The 11,501-nt window shown below is 37.3% G+C and overlaps 1 protein-coding gene across 1 annotated transcript; it reads right to left on the minus strand.

Annotated features, from left to right (window-relative positions):
- Positions 1-1,254: 1,254 nt before the first annotated feature.
- Positions 1,255-10,259, minus strand: LOC124594625 (peroxidase-like). Its single transcript, XM_047132998.1, has 4 exons — positions 10,077-10,259; positions 8,188-8,386; positions 1,348-1,450; positions 1,255-1,261 (listed from the first exon to the last, which is right to left on the minus strand). The coding sequence occupies exons 1-4, from the start codon at positions 10,257-10,259 to the stop codon at positions 1,255-1,257; spliced, it is 492 nt and encodes a 163-aa protein (XP_046988954.1).
- Between the last annotated feature and the right edge of the window lie 1,242 nt (positions 10,260-11,501).

The raw sequence follows: 11,501 nt of genomic DNA on the forward strand, positions 1-11,501 counted from the left end.
TGTGGATAAATACCTGAAATGATGGGTTTGTTGTCATTGAGCACAGCACATTATCTTGATTCACATTTAATAAAGGAAAACTTAAGACCACCGTCAATAACAAAGAAGTTTTTAGCTCAAGATACTGGCTCACTATCGGACAACTCCATGTGTCACTTTGCAGAGGAAAATGCCTGATTGCATTTGGCAATGAATATACATGGCTTTCTTAAAGAACAGTATATACCAATGCTTCTCTGTCCCCTGCACTTATCTAACATATCTCCCATCCAAATATATTCAATAACATTGGTTGGAAACTTAATTTGTCACAGTTCACACCCATTACAGTGATACTAGACACATGCTCTTCTGTGAATGTAGTGTCCACAGATATCTATAAAAGAATTTGAAAACAAATATGAGTATTGACTTTACCAATAATCAACTGTAGAATCCTTGTGAGTTGCTGGCGACAGATCTAAAAATGTGAAAGCGCAGACTCACCTCAATATTATTGAACATCTGATCGTGAATCATGAACTCTTTATTTACAATGTCACACAGGTATCAACATGGGCTTAATGCTACCCTTGACTTCTCAGACCAACTCTTCTATTGCAATGATTACTGTTTAATTTTAGAATTGTAATCATGGCACAATCTTTGAAAGAAAGTTTGGGTTGTAGTAACACAACTGTTTCAGATCCCTGAAGACATCCATATCATGGTGATTCTGGCCATTTTGAAGCTGTCATGGCACAAACTTCATGGCAGTCCTTCTCAAGTTAATTCTTCTCAGTGAAGAAGTTCACATGTACAATAACTTACTCTCAAAGCCCTCATTTTGTAAACATTTTCAGATGTGATGCGAGGGTTGTCATCATAAGTCAAAGTTCACATATTTTTGAAACACTTATGCCAGTTGCAAATCTGTATGTGTCATTGTCTCTAAGCTTGAATCAACATTTGCTACATTTAGGCAGCAGTTTCCTCAAGCAAGCTGAAAACAATACTTTCTACAGACACAATGTTCTTGAAGTTTAGCCATCACAAAACAGCAAACCCACAAAAACATGACAATGGAAATATGTTCAACAACTAACCAAATCACTGATCTCCCAGTTGCTTACCATACTGATTCAAGAAGGATGTATGAGTAGACACTAATTTTATTTCGGTGTACTCATAACTATTTGTGCAAAAAATGCAAATTTCAGGGTATGTGGATATCCACAGTTCTTTTCAGCACTGTAGGAGCAACATTTTAGTCTTTCAGTTTCTGTTACATAATACACAAATAGCATAAACTATAAACTGTCAGAGGGAAAAGTAATCTGTAGTAGAATGTAATATGTTTGTACATACCTCTTAGATATCTGCAAAAATGCTTGTTTTTGAATCTTTTGAACACCTGTATGGTCACACATAAGCCTGGCAATGCTAGCTTTCTTAATTTCCTTGATTTGTCCTGAAATATAGTCAGTCAATTAATAAAGGCTACTACTATGTAAAGTCATATATACAGTCAAGTAGACACTACAGACCCATATCAATTACAACCGTTCTGCCTAAAGCAGTAGAAACAACCACTAAGGACAGAATGATAAAGTTTTAACAGCTCAAGACTGAACCAAGGTGGGCCTTGTCTCGAAGTTTGCCACATAGTTGTGCAGCTCAGCCAATTAGACTGTAGGAGTTCTAGCTCTGCAACTGGATGTGGCACCATGTTACACCCCAGTGACTTGCTTCACACTTTTTTCCACTCTTCTACCACAAAAATAGCATTTTCTGTTTTTCAACTGATATATTTGGCCTATAGATTAAGTATAGATGAACACACCTACATGGCCATGTTCTTCAGTATCTACCACAATAGCTTTGGAGTGTAAAACAGACTGTGGAATTAGCAGGTTTTCAGAGGTCTTCTTTGTTCACATACAAATGGTAAGCTACTGTTGTTTTCCACTGTGCAGTAACATGAGGGGACATTCCTTGAGGGAGCTGACGACAAGTGATGGGCATATAAACTGCTTCTATGTTTGTACTATGCTAGGAATCAGTGTGTTAGGGAGTTGAACCGGTCCCTTTCTACAACTTGATAAGGACTGTACTATAATGTGAAAGAGATATGATTGGAGCCACTATCTTGGCACTATTCTGTAATGGTTCACATTTATCTTGACTACAGAACAGGGAAGAAACTTTCACTGCACCAGGGAATCAGCTTAATTTCCCATAAATAGTGTGACAACCAAAAAACCTTAAATATAAAAATAGAGGTTGCTCAAGTAACAGTACATCCCATCACAGTCAGTGATGTTGAATATGTAGTATAGTGGAGTTGTAGACAACCATTGTTAGAAATTCATGAGAATTCCGAAATAAATAAAAAACCTGTGTCCAGATTCCAGGAGGGACAAGGTTCCCCTCTTGCTGCCCCACACCCTTTTTGCAGATGTCTATAGCTTGCAGATGTCTGTAGTTTGCAAATGTCTGTAGTTTGCAGATGTCTATAGCTTAGATCTCTACTCTTTATCTTGTACATATATAGACTAGTTTTCAGTAGAGCATCAGGACAGCACAACTCACTGTTGTAGGTGTCTAGAGCAGTGGGTTTATAATCTGCTCCTAGACAACAAAGTGAAGCCAAAGAATCATGTAGGACAGTACATTCCAGGAATCTTACTGGGGTTAAGCCGTAGGATCAGGTTGCTTGCAAGCAGAATTTGCAGCAAGAAAGGTCAGAACCTTCATAGTGTCTAATTCAAGTGTCTGCCAACTAATGTTTATCAGCATCTCAGTGACACTCTCTCTTGCGTCAAACAACTTGTGGCCATTCACACTGCCCCTCTTTCTATATGTTCAGTATCTCCTACTAGTACTATAAGCTATGTGTCCAACAAACTTGAGCAGTATTCTAGGATGAATCACACAAATCTTTACTAAGCAATCTCTTTCATCAATTCCTTGCTTTTTCCCAGTGTTCTTTCAATGAGTGAAGTCTTACCTACAATTATCACTTTAAATTGCTGCACCCACAAACTTGTATAAATTGGCTGATTCCAGTTGAATCTCTTCATTACAAAAAGGTGATAACCCCTAAAAGATTTAAAGTGCAAATTTTGTTGCTTTTGGTTTATTGAGACATAGGTGGATTGATAGCAATGAAAATGGGACATCGTCATTCCCTTGGCACTTTGAGAGATCAGATTGAAATCTGCATTTTATTCCAATAGGGGACACCTACAGGAATTGCCATGTTTGCAAAATAAATGTGGCAGGTATGGTATCATGCTGAACCAGCTGGTGATTTTTGCTGTACACTCTGAGTAACTATTCCACAGCAGTATTGAGATGAGCAGCTCAGATTTTGAAGTTCCAAAGAATGATGAAAAAACAGACCAATAAAAGAAAGGTAAGGCGGAATACTTTTTAATATACTATACAGTTATACTTTGTGTACCACAAACATTTCACTGAGGTATTTCAAGGAATGTTTACACATAAAATATGAGTTTGTAAGTTTTACACTACAGTGGAAAAAGTAGCTCAAATCTGAAAAGACAGATTTACTGTTTGAGTCTGTCATTTGATTATACGCAAAACGTGCCACTTCCTGCCTGACAGTGTAAGAAATTTTTATCTTGTGCAGTTGTGAGTTTTTAATTTTGAGATACACCACATAAAATAGATGAAGGTATGTTTTATTGTTCATGAGGGCCAAGGTAAGAAAGGTCCTAATGACGTTACACCATTCTATACCATTATCTTGAGAACTTGTGATGAAGCAACCTGGAATCTCTTTACTTCCTCTGTCTTGTTTAGGCGTCTGCCTCCTTAAATTCATTTTATTTTCATTTTTGCCTAATTACCATTAACATGCATGAGTATAATTTTCTTTTCCATAAAGAAAAAGTTTGGCCCTCAGTCTTAAGGAATATAGCAACAGATCTAAGTTTGTGCTTAGTTTTGTGTATATAATCAATTTCCTAATTTATTTTGACCATTCATAGCTAATACCTTTGTTATAGGGTGAAATCAGTAATTGTTTTGTGGTTTAGATTCTATTGTTTATTTATAAACAAATATATATTCTGTACTAATTATAAATATTTTGAAGAACTACTAGGATTCTTAAAGTATTTATTTGGCCCTTTTTGAAAACATATTAGCAAAGCCAGCCCTTAATTAATTCCAAAATAATTACCAGGTTTGTCAAAAATATTGTTTGTATAACAAAATCTATTAATTTCATTATTTAAATGAAAAATGTGGCCTAATCCTTGTGGTAGAATGTACTACTAAAAAGAAGGAATTTTTTGATGTGTTCAGTTAATTGAATGAGTTGTGTTTTAATTGTAATTTCTGTAACTTAAACATCGAACAATGTATAGTTTCAGTGCCTATTACTGTGAGGATATATAAAGGACCAATTTTTTGTCCCGAGACAGACAATCCATGTCCTATTTTCATAGGGGAATTGTGTACTAGTTAAAGTACCAACAATGCATCAACTTAACAGTGGAATAAGTGTAACACAAATGGGCCGTGTGTTAGATCAAGTAATGACAACATCTGTTCAATTTATTTGTGAATTTGTGAAATAGTGTCACATGTACCTTATTATTTTCCAAGAACTGTGAATTGTGTGGTTAGCAAACTATTATAGCAGAATGCTGATGTTTGCCCGCAACCTCTTATTGAGGCTTATCGATATTTACCAATAGTCAAGTGTGCATATAATTATGTAACATTGGGTGGTTGTGAACAGTGAAAGTAAAGAACTTAGAAACACAATTGTGCAACTGTTGGCTACATAGTAGCCAATGTTGAACTCCACCCCCCCCCCCCCCCTCCTTTTTTTCAGCCAATATAACAATGCATACATTGACACCAAGGACTATCAATGAAGAAATAAAGAAGGTGAACGTCACAAACTCTGTCCCCAAAACATAAGAGAGCATTGTTTGTTTGACACTGCATATGGGGCCCAAAACTGCAATCATATAGTTACAAGAATGTTATTGATCATAACAAACAGTGGCAGATCTGACAACTACCATTAATTCCCCATTAGGGGCCACTGGTAACTACCATCTGATTATGACTTTAGCAGCACAAAAAGAAAGTTGTGAATGTGTGATTGACTGCATTTTGCAGATCAGTATTTGTCTTGTAACACTGAATCCAGCCGCCTTGGCCTCTTTAAAGTTTATGCAGCAAAAAGAAGTTAAATAGCGGATTTTAAATTGTGGTGGATCCCTTTACGCAAAACGTCATCATATCAGTTGAAACAATGGAAGAGGTACTAGAAAACAGAACAAAGTAGCATTTTCTCTCCAGTGGTTTCTGTATGATGAGAACATTTTAGAAATAGGGCAAGTAAGAAACTTCCTGGCAGATTAAAACTATGTGCCGGAGCGTGACTCGAACTCAGGACCTTTGCCTTTCGGGGGCAAGTGCTCTACCATCTGAGCTACCCAAGCATGACTCATGCGCTGTCCTCTCCTCACAGCTTTACTTCTGCCAGTATCTTGTCTCTTGCCTTCCAAACTTTATAGAAGCTCTCCTGCGAAGCTTGCAGAATTAGTACTCCTGGAAGAAAGGATATTGCGGAGACATGGTTTAGCCACAGCCTGGGGGATGTTTCCAGATTGAGATTTTCACTCTGCAGCAGAGTGTGCGCTGATGTGAAACTTCCTGGCAGATTAAAACTGTGTGCCGGGCCAAGACTCAAACTCGGGACCTTTGCTTTTCGCAGGCAAGTGCTCTACCAACTGAGCTACCCAATTGAGAATTTGTGGGATCGCCTCTACAGGGCTGCTCGCGCCACTGCTATCATTTATTTCGATTCCAGTATCATCCATGAGTGTCAGGACACTAATTTTGGTGCCACTGAGCTTTTACATACTACCAGAATTTCATTGGATTTTGCAAGTGGTCTTTCAATAAAAAATAGTTATTGAAGGCTTCATGTGTTGCACTGACTAGAGTAGTTAATAAATATTCTCACTTGTAATAAGACTTAAAACAAGAAATATTAGTAGATTGATTTTTGATAGATGAAAAAGCAAACAAGAAGGACTACAGTTTTAGTTTCTCCAATGGCTCTAGGGAAAAAAAAACAGCAAAACATAAATTTTGATGTGTGTACTTCATCTACATCTACATCCACATAGATATTCTGCAAATCAAACTTAAGTGTCTGGCTGAGTGTTCATCGAACCACCTTCACAATAATTCTCTATTATTCCAATCTCCAACAGTGCGCGGAAGAAAGTAACACACATATCTTTCTATGCAAGCCCTGATTTCCCCTGTTTCATGATAATAAAAAACATGCTGCTCTTCTTTGAACTTTCTAGATGTACTCCATTAATTCTATCTAGTAAGGATCCCACATAGTGCAGCAGTACTCTATAAAGAGGACAGACAAGCCTAGTCTCTTTAGCACATCTGTTACATTATCTAAGTCTCCTTCCAATAAAATGCAGTCTTTGGTTTGCCTTCCTCACAACATATTCTATGTGTTCTTTCCAATTTAAGTTGTTCATAATTTTAATTCCTATGTATTTAGTTGAATTAATACCCTTTGGCTTTGACTGATTTATTGTGTAACTGAAATTTAATGGATTCCTTTTAGCACTCATGTGGATGACCTCACACGTTTTGGTATTTAGGAGAAATTGCCAATTTTTGCACCATACAGATTATGATGATGATGATGATGATGAGGTCCCACACTCCGAGGAGCATAGGGAACAATGCGGGAGACCCGCACCACCGACTAGGCAAGGTCCTAGTGGAGGTGGTTTGCCATTGCCTTCCTCCAACCATAATGGGGATGAATGATGATGATGAAGACGACACAACAACACCCAGTCATCTCGAGGCAGGGAAAATCTCTGACCCCACCAGGAACCGAACCCGGGACCCCATGCACGGGAAGCAAGAATGCTACTGCAAGACCACGAGATGCGGACACCATACAGATATGTTTTCTAAATAATTCTGCAATTTGTTTTGATCTTATGATGACTTTACTAGATGATCAACAACAGCCATCATCTGCAAACAGTCTAAGACTGTGCCCAGATTATCTCCAAAATCATTTATATAGATAAGGAACAGCAGAAGACCTATGACACAACCTTGAGGAATACCAGAAATCACTTCTGGTTTGCTCAATGACTTTCCATCAATTACTATAAACTGTGACTGCTCTGACAGGAAATCACAAATCCAGTCACATAATTGGGACAATATTCCATAATCATGCCATTTCACTACAAGCTGCTTGTGTGGTACAGTGTCAAAAGCTTTCTGGAAATCTAGAAATATGGAATCAATTTGGAATCCCTTGTCAATAGCACTCAACACTTCATGTGCATAAAGAACTATTTGTGTTTCACAAGAACAATGTTTTCTACAACTGTGTTGACTGTGTGTCAATAGACCATTCTCTTCAAGATAATTCATAATGTTCAAACAAAATATGTGTTCCAATATCCTGCTGCATATTTACATTTATGTTGTGGGCTGTAATTTACTGGATTACTCGTATTGTCTTTCTTGAATATTGGTGTAACCTGTGCAACTTTCCACTCTTTGGGTATGGATCTTTAGTCGAGCGAACAGATGTATATGATTGTTCAGTATGGATCTATTGCATCGGCATACTCTGTAAGGAATCTAATTAGTATATAGTCTATAACAGAAGACTCGCTTTTGTGAAGTGATTTAGGTTGCTTCATTACTCCAAGGACATCTACTTTTAAGTTACTCATGTTGGCACCTGTTCTTGATTTGAATTCTAGAATATTTACTTCGTCTCATTTGGTGAAGGAATTTCAGGAGGCTGTGTTTAGTACTCTGCTTTTCAGCAATGTCGTTGATAGTATTTCTATTGCTATCACGTGTCTTGTCATTATCATACTTTTCATACAACCAGAATCTCTTCAGATTTTCTGCTAGGTTTTGAGACAAAGTTTCATCGTGGAAACTATTCTAAGCATCTCACATTGTTGTCCACACTAAATTTTGAGCTTATGTAAAAGATCACCAAACATGGAGATTTTGCATTCGTTTGTATTTGGCATGCCATTTTGTTGTTTCTGCAACAGTGTTCTGATCTGTTTTGTATGCCAAGGAGGATAATCTCCATCATTTGTTGATTTATTTGGCCTTAATCTCTCTCTTACTTACCTTCAGTAAAGGGATACTCCTGTTTCCTATTGAGGTAGAAAAATCTGTCAGACTTCTGTGATAAGAGGAACTGATTAACCATAAGACACAGAAATGTTGGACCCATCAATGTTCCAGGGATATTATTTTCTAAGGCTCCTCCAACTATGGGATCAATATCATCAACATGTTTATAAACTTTTTTCATTTTTACAATTGCCTGGAAAAGAAACAACAATTGTTTGATCAGAATTTTTATCATAAAAAACTAATATACTAAGACACAAGTGAGAGAAAATTTTAATATTTGTTTATTATAGAAATACAACATAGATATTAGCCTTTGATAACAATATTAACCAGTAGTGGATAAGTAACAGAGAACTGACAATGTAAACTGAAGAGTACGGGCACATGCATATATGATAGTTGATACAGTTCATGTAGATATCAGGACAAAATGTACATTTGTCCAATGAACTGCACAGGATCACCCCAGAAAGCAGATAAATACAGGATGACTTAGAGTGCTGGGAAGTAAGACTGGTCATTACATGGAACAGCAAAGTTTACAGAATATCTGTCACAACAGTTGAAATGAAAATATAAACAAGGTGACTAATGAAAGTCATAACTGGAACAGATGCATGCAGTAATCCCTACCCTTTGTAGTATTTTTTTGCACATGCTGTAATAATGGCCTCTTATTAGGCTAGCTCATATAGTCTACTGATAGGAAATTAGTAACTCATTACACACAGGTTGTGTATGAAAAGGACATAAATCTTAGTCCCACTGTAATACTTCTGCAGTCTAAAACATGAAGAGCACGAAGGGGCAATCACATGTGTCTTAGGACAGAATTCTGCTTCAATTTAACTTGTGTCTTTAATAGTCTCAAGTCAGCTTTTTTTAAACGTCAAAGTAAGCCAAAGATATTTTTTTAATCATTATAAATTATCAAAAAGGTCAAAACATGCACTTAAAAATAACAGGTCTGTGTAGTAAACGACGAAAACAGTTACTCAGAATAAACATAAGCAGGTATACATACCTTCTTCTAGTGGAGGAGGGAAGGAGATAGCTAGAGAAGAAGAAGAAGGGGAGAGAGAGAGAGAGAGAGAGAGAGAGAGAGAGAGAGAGAGAGAGAGAGAGAGAGAGAGAGAGAAGAGGGGTGGGGAGAGGGGGAGGTTATTTAGAGCCACATAGCTTTATTAACAGTAAACTTCTAGAACTCTCAGGTGTTTGCCAAGGTCATGTCATAAGTTCTGTAGGATATTTCAGTAAACAGATTTGTTACCATCTTCATGTGGTTGCTGATGGCTGCTGCTCCATTCAGGTTAGTGTCCAATAAACATTGGCTTTTAACTCCTCCATCATTCTACTCTTGTTGCTGTCCATGCAGCCACTGTGGTGGGTGGTGGTGGTGGTGGTGGTGTTGGTGTTGGTAGTGTCATGGTCATGGGGATGGTGACACTCAACTGTGAACTGAAGTCCTCATTCTCCACACACAGTGTGTGGACCTTACTGTACCAGAACACTTCATTTCTCCTTGGCTCGGCTCCGTGCAATTAATTGAACTTAAGGTCCAAGGAGGTCTAATAGCAGCTAACAACTGAGTCAGGCATGGAACCCTGCACTGACAGCAACAGGACTGGAGCATTGGACTGGGTAACAGCCAACATATACAGGATGCCAACCTGACCAGAGTATCAGTCATTAGGAACCACATGAAGTTGGCAACAAGCCTGTTTGTCAGAATATCATGGATGTGACCTCGGCAGACACCCGAGAATTCTAAAACTAAAAAATACACCAGAAAAACATTATATCACATTCACTGAATTCTGGTTATAACTTAATTCAGTATTATGAGAAATGTGCAATAATGAAGTACATGCATCACTTACTGGATAAGGGGTAGTATCAATGAGATCACCAAAGTCATTTGCTCTTGGAAGCCCACATTTCTCACGCAGATCATTGTACGGAGGCACACCATGGTCTCTAGCTCTTTGTATATCAATGCCAGGAAGGCTCATTCCAAAGGTGGTCCTATTTGGTCGGAACAGCTCATCAGCTATCTGTGACATTGTTGCACAAACATGAGAGGTGGTATGGTAATGTTCACTACTTTGACATTTTACACTTATTATGAAATATTTGTGTTAACAGCAGATTCTCATGACAAAATTTCCTATGGATACTAGCTATTTCCTTTGCCATTTCCTTTGCCGTTTGTAATCCATATATCATATTTGAGACTCCTGTCTGCTTTTGGAGGTGACATCTTCCTTCACATAAATACTTCTGTTTACATGAAAAGTGTACAGAGACTCCTATCTGCCTTTGTAGATGACACATTTCTCCACGTAAATACTCTGTTTACATGGTAAGTTTTTATTTATTTATTTATATACTTGTTCCATAGATCTGTACATGTGAGTAAGTCACTCAGATGTGGAACGTGTCAATATACATAATAAAATACATAGAATAAAGACATTGTTATAGTATTAATAACAGTGCACAAAAGTCATACTTTTTAGCTTAAAAACTAGTCAACATAAATGTGAAGATAGCAGTTTCATATTTAGGGCATTATTGCATTTATTTTAACCTAGAACAGTAATCAAAACTTCCCACTTTGGGTTTAAAAGTGACCCAAAAATGGAAATGAGAAAAACAGGAATTTTTACATTAGGGCATTATTACATTAGTTTAACAGTAAACAGTGTCAAAAAATTTAAAAACATCTTTCCAATATGGGTTTTACTTATTTCTCTGAAAGAATTCCTCTAGTGAATAAAGTGAGGTCTCAAGTAAATAATTTTTCAAGCTACGTTTAAATACTGATGTACTACTCCTTATACTTTTGATGCTGTTGGGTAGGGAATTGAAAATTTTCGTTCCAGCGTACTTTACCCCTTTCTGAATAAGTGTCAAGTTCTTTAACTCACAGTGGAAATCCTCTTTTCTTCTGGTGTTATGTTCATGATGTAGGCAATTTGTTTCATACAGAGTGGGGGTATGGCTGTACATTTCCTCTACCAGCAAGAGCCTGACTGTGAATGTGTCACCTTGTTTGTCACAATGCTAATGAGTTTTGAGCTCAGTATCAACAATCTACCTGCAGTAGACTACTCTTTAAATAAGAGAATGGCATGATCCAAGGTGGTTAACTAATACAGAAGTCACATGGCAATGCCCCTGTGCTGTGCTCAACTGTTGAATAAGTTTTGAGATTCAAACTAGTTCATCACTTACATGCAGTGGGTTTCTGTACTGGTTTGACTGTGATTGACTTTAATCGCAACAAATGGTGTTTGAATCTG

Source organism: Schistocerca americana, chromosome 1 (genome assembly GCF_021461395.2).
Source record: "Schistocerca americana isolate TAMUIC-IGC-003095 chromosome 1, iqSchAmer2.1, whole genome shotgun sequence".
Taxonomy (NCBI): Eukaryota; Metazoa; Arthropoda; class Insecta; order Orthoptera; family Acrididae; genus Schistocerca; species Schistocerca americana.

Coding starts and splice junctions, on each gene's coding strand:
- LOC124594625 (XM_047132998.1), bottom strand. CDS start 10,259: ATGTCACAGATAGCTGATGAGCTGTTCCGACCAAATAGGACCACCTTT. Junction 8,387..10,076: donor TTGATACTACCCCTTATCCA/GTAAGTGATGCA, acceptor TTTCTTTTCCAG/GCAATTGTAAAAATGAAAAA. Junction 1,451..8,187: donor GGAGTATCCCTTTACTGAAG/GTAAGTAAGAGA, acceptor ACTATATTTCAG/GACAAATCAAGGAAATTAAG.